The 27,224-nt window shown below is 38.2% G+C and overlaps 1 protein-coding gene across 1 annotated transcript in view; it reads left to right on the top strand.

Annotated features, from left to right (window-relative positions):
* Nucleotides 1–27,224, top strand: part of LOC135080095 (putative phosphatidate phosphatase) — a 97,235-nt gene that overhangs the window by 43,690 nt on the left and 26,321 nt on the right. Inside the window, exon 3 of the mRNA XM_063974775.1 lies at nt 10,118–10,312. Within this exon, the coding sequence (XP_063830845.1) occupies nt 10,118–10,312 (195 nt within the window). The remainder of the gene's footprint in view (nt 1–10,117; nt 10,313–27,224) is intronic.

The following is a 27,224-nucleotide window of genomic DNA, read 5'->3' as shown; positions in this document are numbered from 1 at the left end:
ACTGGATGATTCAAAGTAGGTAACTAAGTAAGTGTGAATGGGAGAGAATAAGAGAAGAACATGAGGATTCTTGGATGGCTCAAACATGGAGTGCAGGTGCGGTTTTGTTCCCCACTCGAAGAACCACATGATGTCGTGCCCTGAGTGCCCGAGCAACTGCACGCAGGAGAAATTAAGAAATGCTGCTGACAACGCCACTCTTGTTTTGACACTGTGTAGGTTTGTTGTCGACACGATAAGAAGAAGAAGAGAAGAACAAAGCTAGAAAGCAAAATGATCATCTTCTTTTGGATTTATCCAATTCTCCAACTGACCCCAGTCGAAATTAGCCAACTTTTCGCTTGGTTTTCTTTTCTGCAGCTTTTAGGATAAGCACAAAGCTTTCTTGTATACTTACACGGTAACTGACTATAATCTAGGTGTACCAAAAATAAGAACTGAAACCCATAACAAGATAAAAAACCACTGTCTCCCTGTGTAAACTTACGCCCGTATTCACTAACGATGCTTGCGAGTGAAGCAGCCAATCGAACGCACAGCGTTGAATAGAGCTCTGTGATTGGTTCGTGTGTCACCCTGTGCGTCCACGCGCACTGTGAGACTTCATAGTAATGTTTGTGTAAGGGCGTTAGCAAGCAAAAGACGAAACTAGAAATAATACTAAAGACAACTCCAATGTGACGATATTCCATATTTATTTTTAGAATACGAATGAACGTGGGAATACCACTTGCAAGCAATCCATGTGTATTATATTTTGACATTCACCTTGACCGTTAATGCTTTGGCTATTGGCCAGAAAATACCCGTTTCGTATCGATGTGGTTTATTTTGAAGCTAGTATCGTAGTAAACAGATGGTGGGTATAAATTAGCCTTATCAGCTGTTAAAGATGACAGCTGTAGTCTAGACGAAAATGATATTATCATCTAATAACGTTCTTGCGCCTAGATCGATTATGATCTAACTATAACAATTATGATAAACGTTGGCATAGAGATATTGGACTTCGGAGAAAACATAGGAAAATATTCCATGGGACAGACTCCATCAATCCCCAAGCGGTCGCATATGACCGCGTAACAATTCGCAGGGCTTGAAGGGTTACGGGACTATTCCCACCACTCTAACCCACCGCTGCAACTCCTGTGTAGCCAGGATCTACAGCTTGACCGCCAATAAAAACCCAACCAGTGAAGGTCAAGTTTATTGTCCCGGGGGAAAGTTAAACTGTCATTGGACTCGCAACGAAATTAATCAGAAGAAATAGGAGGAGTTCGAAGTTAAGGTTGAAGGGTTACAGAACAAGGCGGAAGTTACTAAACCCATTTATGCAAACAAACAACATGCATTACACTTAATAGAGCCACAATGCACAAATCCTTGTACAACCATAAAGCTAATAGAAATCTTAACCGATTAATCCATTCACAACGCGTTCAGAACAATGTCGATTATCCATAGCCATAAACGCGGTTTATGCTAATGGCTTTATCGTTTTTGGGTCGTTCTCGTTACCATGCGCAAGCGCACGTAGGGATGCGCGGTATTTATATCCGGAGTCGTTAAGTTAGTTTTATGCTTGAAAGTTACTTAGTTTCGGTGTGGTTAGAGAGTTGAGTTCTGACATAACTGTAGGCTTAGATGCAGGCAAAAGACGTTTTTGCATTTAACTACAATGATGAAATTCCTGACATTTTCCTTGACTTGAAATGAGAATTGAATTTTAACGACTACAAGAGCGCTACATTGTTTCTCTACAATTGCAATTGGACCAATTTTTTTGCGTTGCAACTATTCCAGAGCGAGTCAAAAAAAATTCTACGGTGTCAGATGCTATAGCTAGACACTGGCAAAGGGAAAAAATCCATCACATCTCTGTATTTAATTTTAATATGTCCTACATAATTATTTACTTCTGAAAAGCCACTATACAAGATTCAAAATACATGGCACCAATACTACGCCAGCTGAATTCAGTTCAATGTCATTAACCAAACTTGCAAAAATTTCGGTCATCTCTTTCGGATACGACCATAATATCAGATATCATACTTGACATCACTTGACATCTAGGCTCCATCGCAACATAACCCTGGACGTATAGGTATAGATCCGCGGAAGCGCATGTCATTGCCGCGAGTCTAAATATAGCGACATCACATGCGGGCGCTTTTTTATAGTCAATTGCCAATTTGTACATGGTATTTTTAACATCAAACGCTGTTGGAATTGTTATTAGATTCTAGAATAGTTCTGCTGTAAAGCATAAGTACAAAATGAAGCTCTTATGTATAAGTATGATACTTTTATGATGAAACTCCTTGGATTTTTTCTGGTGATCGACTATCATGATCAAGTCTTTTAATTCTCTCTAATCGACACACTTCTAGATCTTAGGCCTCAATCTTTGCTACACTAGTGTAGTCAGAACTATATTTATTTTCTTAAACCTGAAAAGATCTTAAGATATGATTACACATGACTCACGTACTCCATTACTCATTACTACACCTTTTACGCGAGTTTTATCTTTATCAGGGTAAGTAATACTCCAGTATATTATTATAATCTCGTACTATATCATACTAGTATTTAGTATGTGTGTCATTTAATTATTCCAATCATGCATTAAATAAGCGTCGTGACTCATAACCATCTATTAAACGCTTCCATTGTAATATAAATTGCACTTGATCACTTTCACTGTTTACAATGCATACTTATTATTAATTATATCAGGCTGCGCTTGAATTACTAATGCAAATAATACTCATTTTAGAATACCTATCATCTTATTAGACAAGTCATTATCAATAATGATCAAAGAAGCAACACGCTATATCAATATCAATATTTTAAAAGTAATTGACGGATGAACAACTTGGACGATGTTTTCAAACTGTTTTATCATTTCCACATTTCTTGCAGTTATTAATAACTAGCTGAAAACCTTTATACATATTCAGTTTTCAGAGTTCATGTAGATGTTTTACAAATATCTTTTAAGTAATTACGATTGCTTTGAATATTCCAATATTCGTATTCGTTTTTATGCATCACCGATTAATTAAAATATTATGTAATTAACTATCGTGCTCAAAAATCCTTGTTCTTTCCGTGACTTTTAACACAATAACCAGTTTCAAAATAAAAATTCATCCCATTTAGTATAATGTAAATCCTTTCAAATAACTACCGCGCTATGTTTCCTCACATGTTCTGAGATTCCCTTGTAATCTACCATAACTTCAGGATTAAAGTATTAGTTCTCTTGAAGATTTCTCTCCACGGTCTTACGTAACCCTATCCACATTCCGCTCCTTTCACAAATCTTTAAAACAAATACCTTTCGAAGCGTTAGAAGTTAATCTTCCGATATAATGCTGTTTTACAGCTTTGCCAGTTAGTATAGCTGTTGGAGAAGCTTTAACGGGAACGCCTCTATAATTCGAAGCTATTTAATCCCTTCTAACCTTTGTAGTTTCTATTTTAGAGCGCAATCTTGTTGAGGTATGCTTCAGATAACCTCCGCGACACCGGTATTGCAGCCTTGCCGTCTCCCTGTTTGTTTATTGTTGTTTATTTTTAGCTAGTGTTTTGAATACTACTGAAATTCATTTTTTCTTAAGGCTGCCCCAATATTAACAACTTCACTAATACGTCCAAGAATATTCTCTTGTTCTGACGTCATTTTGTATGTGCTATTCAGCTGTTCCTATTAAATTAAATTCCAAGAAATACGCTGTCTTTACTTTCCTCGTGTGTTTATTATTATTCAAGTATATTCTTTGACCTCCTCTTGTACTTGCAAAAGCGTACACAGTGTTCTACAAAATAGTCTAATAAATTACATTGAGAATATTGTTAAAGGTTACCTATTTATGGCCGTATGCTTCTTACACCGTTGCGAATGTATTAGTGACAGCAGCAGCTTCATAATCTGGAGTTACGTCTTCATTGTAACCATTTCTGGCGTCTATTTCTATGCCACTGTGACTTATTGTTATGCGTTCTAAGATAACATTATCTGGTAAGGAAGTGGCTCATTCTTGTCACCGTAGATCCAGCCTTGCCTTCCTCGCTAAGTTAGATAACACTAATGCTTTTTACAACCTGGTCTAACGGTGCGTGTGCTTCGACGGGGATTGCTCAATAAACTGGAGTTATGTTTGCCTTGTTATCCTTAGTGATATCCCTAATAGAGTCAACTACTTTAGTGTCCATATCTTTTGATGAAGAAAGATTTAGGTGCAACTTTACTACTTTGACCGTATCTGAAATTTGCAACTTACTGATATATTCTATTTTCTACTTTGGGTTTTGTTTCAATTCCATCACATTTTTCAACTATCAGCTGTAGAAGTACCTATTCCATTCTTTTAACTTCTCCTAGACTTTCTTAGATAAACATTACATAAGTAATAGTGATATTAATATTTATTTATTAAAGTATTTTTATTAAGTCCGTATCAAGGTCTGGTCTGACTTGACTTTGACTTATGGTCCTATGTCCCCTAGATGGGGCAGAGGGCGTCCACAACAGTCCTCCATCGCGTTCGGTCTTGAGCTAAGTGTTTGATCTCGCTCCAAGTCTTGCCGATCTTCTTCGCCTCGTCTGCCACAGTGCGCCGCCAAGTTTGCTTGGGGCGACCACGTTTGCGCTTTCCTTGGGGGTTCCAATCCAGAGCCTGCTTGGGGATGTGATCGGGATCCCTTCGGAGAGTGTGGCCAATCCAGTTCCACTTGCGGCGCTTGATCTGCTGGTCGATCGGAATTTCGTGGCAGCGTTCCAATAGCTCGACGTTGGAGATTTTCTCAGGCCAGTATATGCCGAGAATTCGGCGAAGGCAGCGGTTGACGAAGACCTGCAGCTGGTGCGAGATGACCTTGGTGACCTTCCAAGTTTCACACCCATAGAGCAGCACGGATTTAACGTTGGACCCGAAAATTTTGATCTTGACCCTTCGGGTCAGTTTCCGTGACTGCCATACGGGGCGAAGTTGTGCGAAGGTGGCTCTAGCCTTGGCAATGCGCGAAGTGATGTCCTCTTCGGTACCTCCAGTCTCTGACACGACGCTCCCGAGGTAGGTAAAATTGTGGACACGTTCCACATCCTCTGCATCAATCCGTAATGGTGTGCAATTCCTCACTCCAGATCGCATCTCTTGGGTCTTCCGGCAGTTAATTTTGAGCCCCGTGATGCCCGCCTCTCGATGTAGGTCATCAATTTTGGATTGCATATCGTGATGCGTGTGGCTCAGCAAACAGAGGTCATCGGCATAATCTAAGTCTTCTAAGACTCCGATTATACCCCACTCTATTCCACGCCGTTGGTTTTGATATGCACGACACATGACTCCATCCAAGACTACCAGAAAGAGAAGCGGCGAAAGCAGGCAGCCTTGCCGGACGCCCGCATGCACCTCAATGTCTTCGGAGATGAGGCCGGTCTGGTCTGGTCGAGAATTATTTATGAGCTGCCATCATCAACTGTCATGGTTGTCGTACCAAGACGGCTTAACATGCCCTCCGTAGCACGGAACCACTAGTTTTCTCAGGAACCAGGCATGAGAATATTTAGCACAGCATCTCGTGTCAGGAAGACTATAAATCCGAAAGCGTATCTGTTATCTGTCAATGTAACCGATGGTCCATTGCTCTGCCGGCATCTCGTGCAAAAAACCAACGGGTCGTTGATTCGACTCCATTTATGCAATGAGGTGTTTTGCATGTGAATTACACAAATCATGCTAATTATAATTATGCGTTGTGATCGCCGACGAATTAAAGCTAATTTGCATGATCAGTAATGACTGGAAAGTCGATTGTTTAATTACTGTACGGTATCGTGTCGTTTGAAACCATTTTTTTAAATTTGCATAAATGTAATACATGGTACTAATCATAAACGGGTTTATAGTTATTATTTATAGTTATTGGTATTGGCAGTTATTTGTACTGAGCAAAGGCAGATGTGTTAAGAACCATCATTTTATTTATGAGTTGATACCTCTTATCCAGATGTGAAATAATCTGAACAAATATTATCTCTTCTTGCTTAATTTATTCCATATCTTTATGGCTCTTCGTCATTCTTCGGCATTATACACTGTTCTAGTTTCGTAGTTATTATCTAGATACTTGGGCTTTTTTCAAGATTTTTTGAGAACTTTACGAAGGACTTGTATCTTCAGAGATTCTTAGATAAGGGAAAATTTTCAGGATTCCTTCACAAGCTGATGGTAAATTAATTATCCAGTGTTAAAACAAATATATCGCAACGTATGCGTCATTGTAGAAAAAAATATGATACACGTGGTGACAAACAAGACCAATATTGATATTAGAGATAAGATTTCTGAGTAATATTTATAAAATATTACTTTTTGTGAAATCAGTTATGCCATATAATACGTACGGGTTACAAGTGGTTTTAGATAAATCTGAAATTAATTATAATGATAAACTCGGCTAAATTTTTTTATATGCAGAACAAGGCAGTGACCGTAATCGCACCTGATGTTAAGTGAGATGCAGTCTTTAAGTATACATTACACCATTAAACGTTTGTACATTTTGACCACGAAATAAGAAGTAGCTTTAGTTTTCTTGATCCTTTGACACATTTCATCCAATATTTGAAATATCGTGTTCATTTTCATTAACTTATTACCTTATTGATAACACATTTGTTCGATTACTGCAACCCCGCATGGGGAAAATGTAAGTGAGTAGATCACGCATAATAATTATACCCAGTCATGGACGTTCAAATGTATTCAAACATGTTTGTATGTTATCTAGTCACTAACTCGCCAAGCAACAAGATTCGCTTATTTGTACAAGCATTGAATAGTTTCAGACTTGATGATAGGTAATCGATTGAATTAACTTTGTTTATGGACTTATTTGGTTCTTCTCCCTCCCTATCTATCATGTCCGCTGCTTGACATATTGATACATGTATCACTTTTTCCAGTCAGGGATTGGCTACAGATACCTTTTGTCAATTGCAATCGATGGTCAATATTACTGGGACCATCTGTTTTTTTCACCTTCTGTGTCCAATTGCTGAGAAAAAGTGGCTTTAAAATTCGTCTTTCTTGGTCATTTTCCGCAACTTGTTTCCTTTGAAGGAAGCTATTCGCTGCAGATACCCTGCGTCCGATCGATTGCCAGTTGCGAACTGCTGGCCAAATGTGTATGCCATCACCAGCAAAGATCCCATATGGCTTTTAATGATCGTCCATTGTTTCTTTTATCCCCAAAAGGTTGCGAATTTCAGGGGCTTATTCTCGAATGTCTATAGGCTCGCTGCTGACGAAAAGTGTGTGCACCCATTGCGTCCCAAAGGTCTGGTTTTTAATGGCGCTCCCTCGTTCACTACTTACATGATTGCTACTATGTAGATCGATTATACAGAGCGTACGCATCACATCAGTGACAGCATACATCGCAATGAGCGCGTGACAAGTCCGCCATGCTAGTACATGTGTGATGTAAAAGTAATTTGGAATGGTAATTAATTACTTTCTTGTAGTATGGTTCCGTTTTTGTCATATTTCATTTTGTATTGATGTAGTTATTTATGTATTGCGAGTTTATCAAATTATCAGCAGTACTGTGAGAAAACTTCTACTTAAAGGGACCTACTTATTCTCCAAATTCTATCCACTTTCTCACGATCACCGTACAATCACAAGTCTGTCAACCTCACACCGTATGTACAAAGCGTTGTGTACACAGGCCGGCGAGGCATCTTGGCGGTGTGTAACCGCCTTATCGAGTTATTAACACCCCATTAGTTTTCATTTACATGTAACGTGTGACTCACGGAGGCTAGACGGTATCGTCTTTCACTTGTTTTATGTTTTTTTTCGGTAGCGTGGTTTTTGATCGATTTATTTATAGCCAGTACCTTTAAAGGTTATATTGCGACTCTGTAGTTTGCTCTTATACCTTTAGCTGAAACAAAGTAGTGCGATAAAAGTCGCAGTTCTAAAAAGTCTTCTTCTAATTCCTCTGAAGAAACCTACCGGTTTTTCTTGCAGGTATATTTGTTACAAAATGGTATCTTTTAGGACTTAATAAGATGCTACAATATATTGCTTGATGTGATGCTGTCGTCTGATCTAAACTGAAACTATAAAGTTATATTTAATTCATATTATTAGTATGTTAATATTTATTTCTGTATAGTTCCTGTGTGTTACTCTAAAATATATTCCCCCTCTGATAATTCGACTGATTGTTTATGTTCCCCTCGCCAAAAGTCAGGTGTGAACCAATATTGAATGGGGTCAATATTCAATGCGCGTGCGACCCGACCCTGCGCCTGCGCCGTATCGCAAGGCCTATTGCAACATGTCCCCGCTTTAATTTAGATTTTTGCCAAAAATACCGCGTGGTTTACAAGGCTAATGAAAAAAGAACAACTCAATAAAAATCTACTCTACAATCTTTAGAGTGGGCCAGATGCCGGAAGAAAAAATTATAAAAATTTAAACCAGCGACTTGGCCCGTGGACCAAGCTAAAAGTGGGCCAAGCTGCTGAAAGCCTGTAAAAAATCGATCTCTTGATTTTTTCCCGATAAAATTTTCGATAAATATTAGCCTATGACCTGTTGTATTTTGGTGTTTATGCTATATAACAAATGCCCATTGTTCATTAATCGTCACAAAATTTTCGGCTGATAAAAAAATAGTGGTAAATAATAAAATACCTACCTACATTACGCAGGTTTATAAAACGACACTCAAAACTCAATTCAATTTCAAACCTAGATTTAATTTGAATATTTAGGCTTGAAACTTTCATGGTCACTAACATTAGAATAAGCCTAAATATCAGATTTTCTACTCGGAAATATCGGAGGCTCGTAAATAAAAAGGTACATGGTCCCGTTAATAATTTTAATACATATTTAGGCTTATCACAGGTATATGTGATTGAAGTTGAATCAAATCGAACTTCATTTTGTAATTCGCACCTAAAGCTTGGTTTTTATTTCCTTCTAATAATTGTGTTTATGTTTTAAAGCGCGTGCAATAAATGCAAATATAGCACTTCCTAAGCCGATTACGGATAATATAATCTGCAGCTGCATCTTTTAAATTCAGAAATGCACTTCGCCTTTACGCGTTCGACCTTGCGATTTTTGCCAGATTTAAAATTGCACTACGCACCTAAAGCTTGATGCTCTATTTCCTTATAATAATAATTGTTTTTGAGTTTCAAAGTGGGTGTAAAAATGCAAATATAGCACTTAACCAAGCAGCTTAAGGATAACTAGCTGCGCCCGCGACTTCGACGCATGAAAATAGTTTGAATAATATTTTCCGTTTTTGTAACATTTTTCTTCACTGCTCCGCCTCTATTGGCTGTAGGGTGATGTTATAGCCTAAAGTCTTCCTCGATAATGGGCTATCCAACACAAAAGGAATTTTTTAAATCGGACCTGGGATTAGTTTCTGAGATTAGCGCATTCAACCAAACAAACAAACTGCAGTTGCACCTTTGAAATTCAGCAATGCACTTCGCCTTTACTTGACGTTCGACCTTGCGATTTTTGTCAGATCTAAAATTGCACTCCCATTAGTATGTTTGTGCTGACTATAAAGTTTGGTACTTCACCTTTGTGAGAGGTTTAAGGAAATAGCAGAATAATATTCCAAAGGTCCATTACAGTTATCACCTTGGCCTGCTTTAGAGAGCGTTATTTACATGAAAATGGTGTGTATTTATACGCTTTAAAAGCTACAAATGTAATCTGCGCTTTTAATTTTAACGTACTTATTTATTTAATGACGAAATGGGGCTGTATCATGCACCTTACGAGCTCACGTCATCATAGAACAGATACTGTTACTACCACATCATTTCGAATTTTCAAACTCACGACAATACTGCGCTCCGACTACCCAGACCTACACTGAATCATTTGTAATTTACTATAGGTACTTCTTTATGGAGTCTCTTTAACGTAGAATCTTTATTATCATAAGAACAGGTTAATTTACATGAGATTATAATAATTTTACAACATTATTATTGTTTTGTGACGAAGCATGCGCAAAGCTTATAAATAAACACACGTTTGTCTTTTGTCCCCAGATGATTCTAACAGAGTGGATAAGGCTCCGGGACTACAAGGGGCGGCCTCGCTCAGTGCTGGGCAAGGAGCTGCCCCCATGGCTATGGGAGGCATACAGGGTGGTCGGCGTGTTCCTCTTCGGCTGCGCCTGTCAGCAGCTAACCACAGACGTCGCCAAGTACACTATCGGGAGGTTACGGCCGCACTTCTTTGATGTGAGTAAAGTTTTTAAACTTCCCAGTTAGTAGGTTTTTTATGTCGGAGAAGGGCAACTAACTACACTACTTCTGGAGAGAGTCCCATCGGCTATTAGTAATTATGCGTAAAGCACCGCTTACCTACTGGCCGATGGGACTCTCCCTGCCAGAAGGGCTGGCCTACCCACTAAAACCCGACGGTGTCCACCGGAGCCCACTGAAATGTAGCTGCATTGTCCTAACTTGGATAATATACGTACGTCCGCAGCTCCGCCTCAGGCTAAAGCTGACCCACTGTTGGGCTACGTTGAGGTCTGGAATCATGTTTAGCACACTTCAGTCTGCTACAGGACAAAGGCCTTTTCAATTCACCACACTGATTCCCATCTGAACTATCATTTTTGTGAAGTTTTAGAGAAATTGTGCTTCATCATAATGATTTCTTAATTAGCTGCCACCTGTCTAAATGTAATATGTGCTGATGAAATAGTGACTGAGTTTCTCGCGCTGCTTCTTCGCAGCACTGGCCCATTTATTGTCCTGAAGCAGTGGTAGGGTTAATACTGGGACGTGTAAAAGTGCTTTTTTAAAACCTATTTGCAGAAATAAATGAGTTTTATGAACTGCTATAGATCTGAGGGACGTGCACTGCACTTTTGCAGTCTCATTATTTAATTTAGTTCTTAGTTATAACCATTCTACATGTCGATGGGTATAATCAGCATCCGTTTCTCGCTCTACCAACACCCGATGACTTATGACTATATTATTTGCTAAATTAAATTGCGCCCAGAGGGTTAGTTTTTCGAGTAGCTGTAGCCTAAGTAGTAAGCTATAATAAGTAGCGGCTAGATGGATTCTGGTTTGAGAAGAGGAACCTACCTTGTGTCATTCACAATTGAGGAATTCTTTTCTTCCCTGACATTTAGGTCTAGAAATGTATAAATTAAATCAATATTGGCCTGAACTTCGTGTACCCTACGAAAGATTGCTCTGGGAATTACAGCCTCTAGTACAAAATCAACATCGTTGGAATCATTTGCTTATTTATTTTTTAGATCAAGCAAACATTAACTACAGTTGACAAAGGCGACATGTGTAACTGTGACATTCATACACAGTCTCTAATCATGTTTGCGTATCATTAAGTACACAATTATATGTTGGTGGAGGTGAGAGCGTCACGCGAGCTCATTTGCGTATGGAACACGTGGGAAGTAGATTTTCATTGCATTGTTTATTAAAATAGGTACAGTTGGAACAGGCGATGTTGAGTGGAAAACTGGGAAAAGTCACAAGTGATAAAATTTCTAAGGCGAAAAGCTTTAGAGTCATTCGTTTGAGGTTTGTTTCTTTGTAAATATTTAAGAAATTAGCTGCAAAACCGTTAGTTTTCGATAGAAATATTTGAATTGTGTCTGTATAAAATTGTAAATCAATGTGTACTAACTCTATTTTGAACGAAAGATAATTTAAGATACGGAATGGGTTAACATAAAGAATTTCGTGAATCCATGATGGTATGGATGTAACTGAATCAGCGACATTGTGTTATTTAATGGGCTCTTAAGATACAGGGATTTCATAATTTTATTCCGTAAAATCGTTCCTTGTCTGATGTTTTGACTCCGACTGTACACAATTACTTACATGCGTGTTAAGTAGATTTTCATTGTATTGTTGTAAAGATTGCGTTCAGTAACACATCTCACCTATCTGAAATCATACATTACGGGGTGACATAGTTGGTTGTGTGAGAACATTAGTTGCTGTTAGATTTTCTAGACGTTTCTGTGTCTTTCCTTTGTTATATTTGACTGTACCATTATCAGCGGTTGCTGACAATCTGACAGGATTCTTAAGTCTTCAAGTCAAGTTTGACTTTTAACTGTCACGAGATCTTTTGTATTAGCGGCATTAGAGGTTTCTCTGACTGTTGTTTGTTTCATTTGTGTGACATCATTATCAGTGTTTGCTGCATCTGACAGGGGTCTTCATTAGGGCATGTAATATCGGAAGGTTTTCAATTCCGATATTGGATTCCGATATTAGATCTCAATATCGGAATTCCGATACTAATATCGGAATTGAGTTCATGTGCTATAAAATTAAAATTTGGTTATATTCGTAAGAATTCTGGATTGTTTACAATAAAATAATGATTTTAATCAAAATCTTTAATTTGGTACAAAACAGAACTTCATAAAATTGAAGTATTTATTTTAAAACCATTTTTACGTTATGGGTATCCATTGCATTTGGTTTTTTATGTGACAAGAGGCAAATGAGCAGACGGATCACCTGATAATGAATGGTTACTGATAATGAGCCTATATGGACTAGCAAATAATTAGTGTTTTTGTAAAATCACAGATATCAAACGAACTTTTTTACTCCTTCATTATATTACCCTGTTTTATGTTGGCGGAACGAATTAGAGTCATTCAATCACGTGTTACAAAAATTGTAGAGAGTGGTAAAAAACTTGACTATGCTTGTAATTTGTTCCTTTTTGATTATCGATGTACAACTCACAAAACCACGAGCCATCATCATCATCATGTCAGCCATAGGACGTCCACTGCTGAACACGCTATGTCAGTGAACATTCGACATAAGCTTCGTTTTTTCCATATTCATCCGAAGGCCTACCTGTTGGGAAACTCGATTAATGTCTTGGAGCATTGTGATAAGGTCTTCCAACGGTTCTGCCTTAGTACGCAAAATAGACGGACGATGAGGCAGCAAGGTTCTGAAGTGGAGGCCACGTACCGGAAAGCGCAGCGTAGGACTCATAACCACAAGGTGGACCGACGACCTCATAAAGGTAGCAGGAAGGCGCTGGATGCAGGCCGCCACCAACCGGCCATTGTGAAAATCAGCATCGGAGCCTGTGTTCAGCAGTGGACGTCCACTGCTGAACACAGGCTCCGATGCTGATTTTCAACAACTCAACTCCCTTTCAAACATTAATTTTACTGGACATGGACCGTCAGTTCTGCGTACCTACTATGTGCCCTGCACATTGCCACTTCAGCTTGCTAATCCGTCGGGCTATGTCAGCGACCTTGGTTAGTTTACGGAGTTCGGTTCGGTCTCGTAAAGAAACACCAAGCTTATCCCTCTCCATAGCACGTTGTGCCCTATATTCAAAGGCCACGTTTTCGAGCCGTATATCATCACTGGTAACACACACTAATTGAAGACTTTCGTCTTCGTATTCGACGATTTACCTCTTTCTCGAAATTGCATCTAACTACCTAGCTGATCATTTGTCCGAGATAGACATACCTACTTACTTGTCAACAATCTCGAGAATCGAGCTCCTAACCGAAACTGGGTAAGGAGCAACATGAACATTCGACATAAGCTTCGTTTTTTCCATATTCATCCGAAGGCTATGTCGCTGACATAGCCCGACGGATTAGCAAGCTGAAGTGGCAATGTGCAGGGCACATAGTAGGTACGCAGAACTGACGGTCCATGTCCAGTAAAATTAATGTTTGAAAGGGAGTTGAGATGTCGTTCTTTGTTGACCAAGTACCTATGGCAAATGCTAAAATTGATTTAGAACAAGTTAAATTAACCGTAAATAGTAATAAATAAATAAATAAATCATTTATTTGCTCAGAAACATGGTAACAAAATGGTCGATAGAAAATGTAATATGTATAAAAGATTTAAAATATTTGCAGTGGAACAAAAAGTGATGGTGAGAGACATGAGAAAATCATTGGTCTTTGCCAATCATGTAGATACTTTGAGCTTTGTGGCAGGTTGTGGCAAGTTTAAACGCTTTGTTTAAAATCTCAATTAAAACTTTTATCTGATTCCGATATTACGATATTGGGTCGCTCAATATCGGAATTGAAATATCGGATCTCGCAGTCCGAGATTCCGATATTACGAGATTCCGAGATTCCGATATTCATGCCCTAGTCTTCATATTAGATTTGAGCAGTATTTAGCAAACTGAGAACAATAAACGTCTATCTAAGCATAGTTCCAGTAAACAAGCCAGTGTAGGTAGAGTGTACAAAAATGTTATGTGACAGGGACATCAGACTAAACATTTTTGTGGTGTAATCGCTAACTATCACACAAGATCATGTAAACTATATGCCTTCTACTATTCCTATTGTCGAATTCAAAATAAAACTACCCACCACTGGTTTTTAAATTTATCTTATATCTGGAGCACATAATAATAAATCGTCTACCGTTATGCTTGTAAATACCATGTTCTAAGCTAACTGTCCTAATTATAAAATTTCTCCAAATAATTTAAAACCAGATAACAATCAATTTATGGACCAAGAAGAAAACTTTCTTGCGATCCATCAAAATGTACCATCAGAATTCCTTTGCCATGATATCTCTTAATTATTACGGTTAATTGCAATTAATCTTGGCATTATTTGCACCTTGCATGCGCGGGAGTTGTTCACGTGAGCTGTCATCGGATACGCCGCAAATGATCTTATCCTCGTATTCATTATGACTTCAATTACGATTGTTCTGATCCCGTCATTCTCCTCGGTCTGAATATTAGATATTAATAAAACATAGTAGACTATTAGCTCGCTTGTTATCGTCACAAAAGTTTTTAGAACTGCTCTCCATCATTGCAATGATCATTATCACTCTAGAATGTTCTCTGATATTTACGATCCAAACTTGCAATAGAATATCTTTATCGCTATATCGGAGCGCTGAAAGTACAGCAGCAAAGGCTTTGTCCTGTCCCAAACAAGATACGATCTCTTTCGACACTCGACTACAAAAATAACCTGTACCACCAGCGTAGACCCAGCCCTAACCATTGTTTGACTCATTAAATATCCCCTTCAACAACAGTACTTCAGTTAGACTAGGCGCAGACCACCGACTTATAGTTGGCCGATAGTTCGGGCTGTTAATCAGTATGGAGATGTGTGAAAGTGCGCACATAACACCGATTTGTTATCGGCCGATCCTTCATACAAATTAGAATCGGGTCCAACTATCGGCCAACTAAAAGTTGGTGGTCTGCGCCTGGGCTTACCGATAACATTCTGTGCATTTAATACAGATACCACTTTTATGACTGACGAAACTTTAAGTGCCATTTCGGAAATTCTTCCAAGATTAACGCAATCAGAATTGAGTTGAATTATTCACGACATTAAAACTTTAATGGTTGATTCGAACTCTTATCAAGCTATTAAACCACGATTCAGATTAAAGGTACCTGCAAATAGAACGGATAAAGTGAAAGACCACCATGGTTGGGTCAAGCAATGTATGTAGCGAGACATAGACCATAAATTTACCTTGATTGAAGATACTGTATAAGTAATGCAACGATGTTAATGAGTTACTTGGTAATGATGCAAGTGAGATAAATTGTACTACATTAAAAGTCATATTTCAAACAGAACTTAATGATCTCTTACTTGTTTGTGACAAATTGAGGAATTTGAAAAATGAGCACCAAAGGAAATTCTTTTGCTAAAATCTGTTGAACTTTCTGTGGGAAATGGGAATACATGACCGCCACAACAACATACTCGTACGAATTCAAATAAGATTTAGGTGTCTTTAATTAAAAAATATGGACTTCATAGTTTTCTGAACTTTTTAGGGAATATAAAAAAGAAATAGAGCGTCTTAATTTTTGTGTTGGGTCTTGCATAAAAATAAATTTTCTAGACTACTTTTTTTGTTTCTTTTCTACATGTACGTGAAAGGCATCCTTTGTCGGTTAGCCGTATGCATAATTGCATTAACCTCGCCACTTATCTAATTGGATCCACTTGAGCGGTTCTATTACTACAGCTTCGTCATAGTTGCGGACAATTTCACAAATTACTTCTTTCATGTAGACTTCATGCGATAATTCCATGGCATTTTCTTGTTATGGACGGTTTAAAAATTGAATTTTTACTGCATGTGTATGGGGGCATTTCACGCGAAGCGGACAGCGAAAATCAAGTCATGTTTTGGATTTTGTTCATATTTGGATTAAATGTACTGCTATATAATCTGAATGGATGTGCATCATTATATTTTTTTTATGAAGCTTAGTTTATTTTTTATGAGCGTTCAAAAAATTGGTAAAATTTTAGGAACAGATTTTTCTGAAGCTATTACTGCTATTATTACATTTGATTAAAAACAAACTGACTATTGGACTTTTGAGAATAAATAACTGTGTTTCTTACTATTTACTACAAATTTGAAATTTCTTTTTTGTTCACATAGAAAACCGGAAGTAAAGTTTTAAAATCGAATTTTACAAAACTTCGGTATTTTTAATTTTTTTTATTTTTATTTTAAAATATACCTAGTAGTCTATAAATAACGTGTGTAAAGTTGTAGAATGGAGTCTGTATTGGTTTTTGATTTAGACGCAGTACAGTGCGAGCGCGCCGCAATGAACGTCATACTGGCTATCGACATTTGGCTACTGTATAAAAATTATTTGTTCGAAAACAACTGAAACGTTAATATTGTTGCATGCATACTCTTAAACAATTAAAATTTTGACTCGGCGAACTTCGTACCGTCTAACAGACAATGATTGTTGGCATTGAGATGGTATTACGTCGCAGACCACCCACAACTTATTGGATAATACTATTAAAACATTACCCTTCTTTTTGGGTAGTCGGGATATGTTAGTCCGGGGTGCCAGTTAACTTCATGCCAAATTTCATTAAAATCTGTTCAGCCGTTCTTTGTTTTATACATAAAACAAAGTCGTGTTAGTTACACGATTTATAAGTCAAGAACGGTTCGGCAGATTTTGATGAAATTTGATATGGAGGTAGCGAGCCAACTACCTAAAAAAGAAGAAGTATGTTTTTAGTGTATTATTCAATAAGATGTGATGTGGGTAGTCCGCGACGTAATACGCACCATCTCAATGCCAACAATCATTGTCTGTTAGACGGTACGAAGTTCGCCGAGTCAAAATTTTAATTGTTTAAGAGTATGCATGCAACAATATTAACGTTTCAGTTGTTTTCGAACAAATAATTTTTATACAGTAGCCAAATGTCGATAGCCAGTATGACGCTCATTGCGGCGCGCTCGCACTGTACTGCGTCTAAATCAAAAACCAATACAGACTCCATTCTACAACTTTACACACGTTATTTATAGACTACTAGGTATATTTTAAAATAAAAATAAAAAAAATTAAAAATACCGAAGTTTTGTAAAATTCGATTTTAAAACTTTACTTCCGGTTTTCTATGTGAACAAAAAAGAAATTTCAAATTTGTAGTAAATAGTAAGAAACACAGTTATTTATTCTCAAAAGTCCAATAGTCAGTTTGTTTTTAATCAAATGTAATAATAGCAGTAATAGCTTCCGAAAAATCTGTTCCTAAAATTTTACCAATTTTTTGAACGCTCATAAAAAATAAACTAAGCTTCATAAAAAAAATATAATGATGCACATCCATTCAGATTATATAGCAGTACATTTAATCCAAATATGAACAAAATCCAAAACATGACTTGATTTTCGCTGTCCGCTTCGCGTGAAATGCCCCTATAGCCAAATAGGAAAGTACGTCTAGTTGGGACTTGGTAGTATCTGCAGGTATGAAATCACGTAGACTAACTAAAAGTTAAGTGTTCTTGAACGTGCATGAGTAAAGGCAAATTAAATAAAACAGTGCAACATCTCATGTTCCTCGATATTCGGTAAATGTTTGTACCTAATTTAGTAAATTAACTTTACTAAACTGATAAAAAGTTTTAGAGGTTTAATACATTGAGAGGTTTTATGAAAAGTTGTCTGCTAGCAAGAATAATGTTCACTTTAATTCAATCATGTTTGAATGAATCATATCCACGGCAATTGAAAATACATTTTATTTAACCACCCAACTTATGTTATCAAAAATATTTACCTACATGTTTGTTGTGTCTAAAGATCTGTTGTTCACATTACTCGTTATATAGGTAATCTAAGGTGAATCTGTAATACTAAAATATTATATTTGTAAACAATAATAATCATCTTAATGATTCAAAGCGGGCATTTGCAAAATTATATGACTCAACGAGCAATAACCACTTCCTCTACTAAATAACGTCCATTATAAGAAAACAAAGGCAGCTCACCCAATTGTATATCCTCATCAAATCGGTTCCATCAATCTGGTCCGAGCATCGAAAACTGCGCCCTGACAATTCCCAGACTGAATTACAGGTCTAACTCCAGACCTGACTATATTTGGATTAACTATGTCGTTTTAACTGACGTTTTTGCGTCTGGGTGATGGCACTGATGTGAAATTGAAAATATTAACTGACTTAGTACGGTTCTGGTGCGTTTTTGATTAATTGCAATCGCAATTCTGTTTGATGTTGTACCGACTGCATTATTTGGTTTCGTGTCTGAAGTGATTTATGATTGGGCTAGTAATGGATGTTTTTAGCATTTGAGCGATTTATGTCACTTTATTCGATGTAAGATTGCAGTTTCTTTACGTCCGGTTTCTTGCGCTCTATGGTTATTTGAAATAGCTCTAATCTCCTCCATGTAAATATTGTTTATAGCAAACCCGATGAAAAGATAAAAGTTCCGCTTGCTACTTATACAGTGTGAGTCACGTTAAAGTGTACATATGAAAATAAATGAAACTAGACCTATTTTTATCGACAAAAAAGAGGTCAAAAAATTTTTGAGATTTTTTTTTTAATTTTTTATAGAATTTTTTTTCTTCCAATTACTTATTGTAAAGAAAACGTAATAACTTTTAAACTAAGCGGAATATCCTGATAAAATAAAAACAGTAATAATGCTAAATAACAGGCGATACTAAAAACATACATAAAATACACAAAAAAGGCCAACAAATAATAAAAAATGATACTTTTTGAAAAAAATCTGCTTTTAAATTCGTGTTTTTTTGGTTATTTGATAAATTTCTCCAAAAAATGCCCCTATAACCGGTAGTTTTTATTACTTTGTATTATTCTCTATCGTATTACTTTCGTAAAACCAAAAATCGTATGTCTCTATCCCTATCACAACGTTTGCAATGATCGTTTGAACTAAGCCTCTCCGGGCGCGCCATTCAACGCTTCGTTAACAACGAAACTGAAAATGGCTCTAGATTTGTAATTTTGATACAGACAAGTTAGATTTCAAATAAAAACAAAAGATTTCGAAGTAAAATAAGCATTTTAGTTAAAATTAAAATTGTCTCTAACTGTAGCGGAGAATAATGTTGTGGCAGGCCTTTGTTCAAACGATCATAGCAAATGTTGTGATAGGGTTAGAGACATGCGATTTTTGGTTTTACAAAGATAATACGATAGAGAATAATACAAAGTAATAAAAACCACCTGTTATAGGGGCATTTTTTGGAGAAAGGATGATGGGCACTTTTCTATGGAATCTGGGCGTAAAACCAACAGAAATGTAACTACTATTATTTGTTAGGACTTAATGTCAGAAATATATTTTCATATAAATAACTACCAAAAACTCCCGGGTTTGCTTGGAAATTGACATAATGTATAATAGTAATAGGTGCTTTATTGCGCAATCAAAAAATATTATTAATTAATATACTTATCTACTTACATTTTAAATACATTAAGTTATTTATCCATTATTATGTCCAACAGTTCAGGAGTGGGGCCAACAAATGGTATATTTAAACCATGTTCTACATTATAAGCGTAGGACCATACCTAGGTACCATTTAGAGAAATGACATGAACCCAGTCATGTTTCAATGGGATTTCTACCAGTTAAGTTGTAGTGTTGTCGCATAATCGATCACGGATCGATTACACTAGTTTACAAAAAAAAAGTTTTTCTTTTACCCAAAGATAATTCATATTGGATGTGTTTTCTACCAGTCCCCTTGTTACAAAAATAAATGTCTCATATTTTTATCACGTCAAGTTTTTGAGATATCCACATTAACCTAAGTAAGCTGTCTTGTTAGCCGTGTCGGAGTTTCTACTTTATTTTAATTGCGTTTAAGTATTATTTTAACATTTTCACTTGTTTTAAAATAACACCAAGGCAGTGTAAATTAAGCCCAAATAACTTTTGCTGAGTTTGTGGTCAAATTATATTGTCAAAAAAGAAAAGACCAATCACTAAGGCCGTAAAACGGGCCTATTTCTATTACTTTCAAATCTCGGAAACAAACCTGATAAAAAATGTGTTCCTGGTGTAGTGTGCGAAAATTTGAGAAGTATATTATTGCACTAGGCTGCAGGAAAAAGAAAACATATACGATTCGGCACCCCAATGTCATGGAGAGAACCAACAAATCAAACTAATGACTGTTACTTCCGCCTCACTAAAACTACAGGTTTTAACAACAAAAACCAAGAACATACAATATCCTGATGTTGCATCAGTCACAAAACCTGTGCTACAATCTGAAGGAGTTCTTTATCCGTCATTACCCAGCAATTCCAGTAAGGGAAAGATGCTTGGTATTAATTTAAAGCAGTAGTGAAAAGTTTCCTGGGAAACTATTTTATCTGAGAATTATGCAGAAATTATTTTAAAATTATTGAGGAATTACCAAAGAATGGGTGTGAATAAGTCGTTAAAAATTCATTTTTTACATTATCACCTGGATTTTTTTCTTGAGCACCTGGGAAGCGTGAGTGTTGAGCATGGCGAAAGTTTTCACCAGGATTTGAAGGTTTTTGAGGAAAGATATCAAGGAATATGGGATAAAAATATGTTAGCGGATTGCTGCTGGTCTATAATAAGGGAAACTGATACTAATCAGTATAAAAGAAGGAGTAACACGACTCATTTTTTATTGTTTTTAGAGATACATTTATAAAAATGATAAAAATTAATATAATCAATATTTACAAAATTTGACGTCCTAAATTTTTTCTAAGTTCAGTTTTTAAGTAAGGGTTAATAAACTCCACCGATACATATCAGTTTCATCTCTGGGTAAAAAACCTTGTAAACTAGTGTTATTAATCGATATTGCCAAATAACGATTTATCGATTAACAATTCGATTAATCGATCTTATTGATTACCATCATTACTATCATTTGATTGTTAATTCAATTCCTTATTTTCAGCAATATAATCGATTATTGCAATCGAATAATCGATTATGATTTATTCGGTATACATACTTACTAAATCGATAGAATCGATAGTAAGATATGATACAATACTCTCAATATAATCGATAAAAGCAATCTAATTGGCCTAATACTATTTTTATTACTCTAATGTGATGTGAAATACTATGGAAACTTTGCATATTCATCGACCTCTATCTCCGTATCCCCGCGTATTTCAGGATTGTTGTCATACTATGAAATGAAGTACTAGTATTAAGCTTTAATTTAGTATACTTTTTGTTTATGTTGGTTTAACGCCCAATATGCCCATCATCCTTTATCAAATAACCAAAAAAACACGAATTTTAAGGCAGATTTTTTTCAAAAAGTATCATTTTTTATTATTTGTTGGCCTTTTTTGTGTATTTTATGTATTTTTTTAGTATCGCCTGTTATTTAGAATTATTACTGTTTTTATTTTATCAGGATATTCCGCTTAGTTTAAAAGTTATTACGTTTTCTTTACAATAAGTAATTGGAAGAAAAAAAATTCTATAAAAAATTAAAAAAAAATCTCAAAAATTTTTTGACCTCTTTTTTGTCGATAAAAATAGGTCTAGTTTCATCTATTTTCATATGTACACTTTAACGTGACTCACACTGTATTGGGACTCAACGCGAAATTAATTTGTCTAGTGAGGTTGATTGTGCCTTCTGCACTCGTCTCTACAAAGGACTTGAAAAAGCTGTTAGAAGGCCTAAATGTATATGCGCCAATAAGAATGGAAGTACAATAGGAAACAGTAGCTGACTTGTTTTCCATTTCAAATGTATCTATCATATTTTTAAGACTATGAATTCCTATTTGCGCAGATACTTTTACTTTTTCAAGCTGTTTTAAACTGCCTCGATCCAGCCTCATACCGTTCAACGTTTAAGTAGATGCAGCCGTTTTAATAAGCAACTATAAATAATGCGCGGGGACACGCTTCGCCGCGCGGCGTCTTGTAATTTTGACTCGCTGGATCGGCGCGGGCGTCGTCGACATATGGATCTTGTTGGGGTTCTTTTTGTTTTGCCACTAACTGTTTCCTTTGACCGTTATGTTGTGCACTTTTTGTCATCGGATGCGAGTTACTGGAAATAATTGAACGTCTTTTTGTTTCACGTGTAGTCGTGACTGAATAAAAACTTGATTGTTTTTGCGCTGTGATTGTTTTTCGGACACAAGTAAATCATACAATTTAAAACACAATTTCAATGATATCTATGTGTCATTATAGTTTCACTCATCAAACTCAAATCGTGTATCGTGATTGACAAGCAGGATATCAATATTTGTAAATCATCATCATCATTTCAGCCACAGGACGTCCACTGCTGAACATAGGCCTCCCCCAATGACTTCCACATCGCACGGTTGGTAGCGGCCTGCATCCAGCGCCTTCCCGCTACCTTTATCAGGTCGTCGGTCCACCTTGTGGGTGGACGTCCCACGCTGCGTTTTCCGGTACGTGGCCTCCATTCCAGAACCTTGCTGCCCCATCGGCCGTCAGTTCTGCGTACTATGTGCCCTGCCCACTGCCACTTCAGCTTGCTGATCCGTCGGGCTATGTCAGCGACTTTAGTTCGTTTACGGATCTCCTCATTTCTGATTCGATCTCGTAAAGAAACACCGAGCATAGCCCTCTCCATAGCACGCTGTGCAACTTTGAGCTTCTGTATAAGGCCTATAGTGAGGGGCCACGTTTCCGAGCCATAAGTCATCACAGGTAACACACATTGGTTGTAGACTTTCGTCTTCAGGCACTGGGGTATTTTGGACGAAAAGATGTTGCGTAGTTTCCCGAACGCTGCCCAGCCGAGTTGAATTCGACGATTGACCTCCTTCTCGAAATTGGACCTACCTAGCTGGATCGTTTGTCCGAGGTAGATATACTTGTCAACAATCTCAAGAATCGAGCTCCCAACCGACACCGGGTAGGGCGCAACATGGACGTTCGACATAAGCTTCGTTTTGTCCATGTTCATCCGAAGGCCTACCTGTTGGGAAACTCGATTAAGGTCTTCGAGCATGGTGCCGAGGTCCTCCAGCGATTCTGCCATGACCACGATATCGTCGGCAAACCGAAGGTGAGTGATGTACTCGCCGTTAACGTTTATGCCGTATCCTTTCCATTCCAGGAGTTTGAAAGCGTCTTCCAATGCCGCGGTGAAGAGTTTCGGAGATATAACATCTCCCTGTCTTACGCCTCGCTGTGGAGGAATCGCCCTCGTGCTTTGCTCCTGTACTCGGACCGACATGGTGGCGTTTTTGTACAAGCACTTTAGAACCTCGATGTACCGATAGTCGATACGGCACCGCTGGAGAGACTGCAGCACTGCCCACGTCTCAATCGAATCAAAGGCCTTCTCATAGTCCACGAACGCCAAGCATAGTGGCAAGTTATACTCCTCAGTCTTCTGTATAACTTGTCGCAGCGTATGGATGTGGTCTATGGTACTATAACCTTTCCGGAAACCGGCTTGTTCGGGAGGCTGGAAGTCATCGAACCTACGTGCGAGACGATTCGTGATGACTCTCGAAAACAGCTTGTAAACATGGCTCAGAAGGGAGATGGGTCTGTAATTCTTCAGTAAGGTGTTATCTCCTTTCTTGAAGAAAAGCACCACCACGCCTCTGTTCCATGCCTCTGGCGTTATTCCCTCGAGTAAAACGGAGTTAAAGAGCCTCTGGAGGACCTTCAGTATCGGTGTACCACCCGCGTTCAGAAGCTCCGAGGTTATTCCGTCATCACCCGGTGCCTTGTTGTTCTTAAGTTGTTTGAGAGCCATCCTAATCTCGTATAGGCTGATATCCGGGATATCTTCGGTATAGTGTCGGGTTAGCTTAGCTCTTGGATCTGTGGCTGAGCTATCAACAGGTTTGGTGACCGAGGTATATAACTGTCCATAAAACCTTTCGATCTCACCCAGAACCTCGGCTTTTGTTGACGTTACACTACCGTCCGCCGTCTTCAGCTTCGTCAGCTGGCTTTGCCCAATAGAATTGTCTCTTGCAAACACTTTGGAGCCTTGGTTCCGCTCTATCGCCTCTTTAATACTATTAGTATTAAAGTTGCGAACATCATGTCGCAAGGACTTCCATATCTGTCTATTGAGCTGCCGATATGCCTTAGCGTCAACGGAGGTCTGCAGTGTCATTGAACGTCTTTCAGCCATGAGTTTGAGGGTACGGTCGGTTAGTTTTTGCGGTTTATTTTTACGTCGTGGTCTAAAAAATTTCGACCCGACCGCTTGGACAGTTTCTACGAACCTGTTATTTATCTCGTCCACTGACTCGCAATTTTCCAGGCATGCAAAGCGATTTGACAACTCGAGCTGAAAGCTCTCGGGGCAGTGAATATGAGCATTAGAGGGGCGGAGCGTAGACTTCATCAAACGGGACCTCTCCAGCTTGACGTTAATGTTTAGTATGCCTCTGACTATCCGGTGATCACTACCGGTTTTCACCCTGTTGATCACGGAGACATCGCTAAATATTCGTCGCTTTGTGGTCATAATGAAGTCGATCTCATTTCTCGTGGAACCATCGGGACTCATCCAGGTCCACTTCCTGTGAGGCGGCTTCTGAAAGAAGGAGTTCATCGCATAGAGATTCTCCTTTTCCAGGAACTCGGCCAGCCTCTGTCCCCTGGGGTTCCGTCGCCCATATCCATATTGCCCCACTCTCAGCTCATCATCACCTCGCATGCCTAGTTTAGCGTTGAAGTCCCCCATAACGACATTGAAGTGGGTTTTAGTTGCATGTATGGCCCTACTTATGTCCTCATACATAGCTTCCATTTCTTCATCTGGGTGTGTAGAGGTCGGTGCGTATACCTGGATTACCTTCAACGAGTACCTTTTGGATACTCTGAGTATCAGGTATACAACCCTGCTCGACACACTTCCGATGGTAATGATGTTGTTAATGAGGGACTTGTGGACGAGAAACCCGACACCACCTTGGGACAGTTGTTCGCCCTCCCGGTAGTAAAGCAGGTTGCCGGATTTCAGGGTCATCGTGTCCTCGCCCTCTCGTCGGACTTCCGATAGCCCTATAATACTCCATCGCAACCTACTTAATTCATCTTCCAGCTCTATAATCTTTTCGTCGGACCTCAGGGTGCGGATGTTGTGTGTTACGAGGGCCAGTTGTCGTTTGTGGTGGTAGCTATTCCTCCTCCGGGGATTCTTAGCACCCCCCGCCCCGTCGTCACCCCAACCGCTACCGTAGTCAGGAACAACGGGGCTGCCGGAGACTGGGGGCCTGGTTTTAGCTCTGCCGTTCATCAGGGGGGGGGAGTTGCCAATACTCGCCACGCTTGGCAGGCGGGTTGGCGAGCGCAGTTTTTTTATAAGGTTTCGCACGTAGACGCTGCTGCCCATCTCGTGCTACAGGATTTAGTCGCCTCTTACGACACGCCTCCTGTTGGCGGTGGGGAATGGTATTCTTTACGGCCGTCCCCACACGGCACTATTTGTAAATACTGACATAAAAATTAGCAACTACGTAATCTTTTACTTATCTTTTTAATAGACGATCTACAAATACTACTAAACATTAAAATGGACAAAAAACAGGCGTGTGTACAGCTTAATGCGCTTGATCGACGATGCATGCCACTGCGACAGTGCAAAAAGACATTTAACGCTTTCAAAGGTAGGGTCTTTTTTATTCATCCCACGTCTCATTTAGCCACTGATATGTTTACTCTTCGGCGACTTTGAGGGGGAATAGTATTGAACCGAACATTGCACCCTGCGGTATCCATGAATAACTCACCCTTTATATTCAAAATCAGCGGGTTTTTTAAATCCTCTTTTTTCTATTATTATAGAAAATATGCATTGTCTGACAGATTTTGTACGTTATGCCACTTGAAATTGTCATCGCTGTTAAAACCCGTCAGTCATAATACTCTTTAGCAAGTATTATTTTTAATATCATGTCACGTACGCATTGTCCTTTCATTCAACCGAGCGTTACGAGTGGCTCTGGTATAGTATTAGTTTATTTTTTGTTCAAACTCGTATGAAACTTCGATGTAAATTTTAATTAAATCTCTATCGCCCTTTTGAAGTTCTCGCAGCATTTCACAAACTGTCTTTGTCATGTCATCTCTACTAACACTTGTAGTGCCTTCAATAAGATCACTCGCGCGTTTTGAAAGCACTTCGACGCGTAGTTACGTGACAACCTCTGTTTAAATTATATTCGTCGTGTCATCGTCGGTCGATCAGTCAGATTATTTCTTTAATGTTGAATGATTTGCAAAAATATGGGCGGTTGCTTTTGGCTACACATGATTTGTATTTTTTGCGAAATGATTCGTTTTTGTTTACATTTTTTTTTTTCGTTCTAAATGAGATACAATATTAATGTCATTTGGCTTGAATTTTTAAATAAAGATTTTTGATCTGACACAAATGAAGTAGGTGTTGATTCACATTATTTATTGCATGCTGGTGTATATTAAGCAGTTATAAATGCGTTGCCGCTTAAATGTTTGTGTTTTGACACTTATAAAAAGAGGAAAACGTCCACAATAACGTCCTCGGCAGCTCTTTTGTCACTTTCCGAAATACCAAACCGTGAAGTGACATTCACTTTATTTGCAACATGTCCCTTGGGATATTCGAATCTGGCCTTTATTTTGACAAATGACGTCCGACCAGCGTCTGTAAGTGATTTTGTATCGCGTCCTCTTTTAGTTTATTACGAAGGGGTATTTTAGGATGACTGCTGTACAAATTGTTTTGGTTTGATTGATTTATTGGGCGCGCTAAGAGATTTACGATTCTGCATCGATGTGCATTAA

Source organism: Ostrinia nubilalis, chromosome 17 (assembly GCF_963855985.1).
Source record: "Ostrinia nubilalis chromosome 17, ilOstNubi1.1, whole genome shotgun sequence".
NCBI classification, from domain to species: Eukaryota; Metazoa; Arthropoda; class Insecta; order Lepidoptera; family Crambidae; genus Ostrinia; species Ostrinia nubilalis.
Note: the sequence above shows the minus strand (reverse complement) of the source record. Positions and strands in the feature narration are given on the sequence as shown.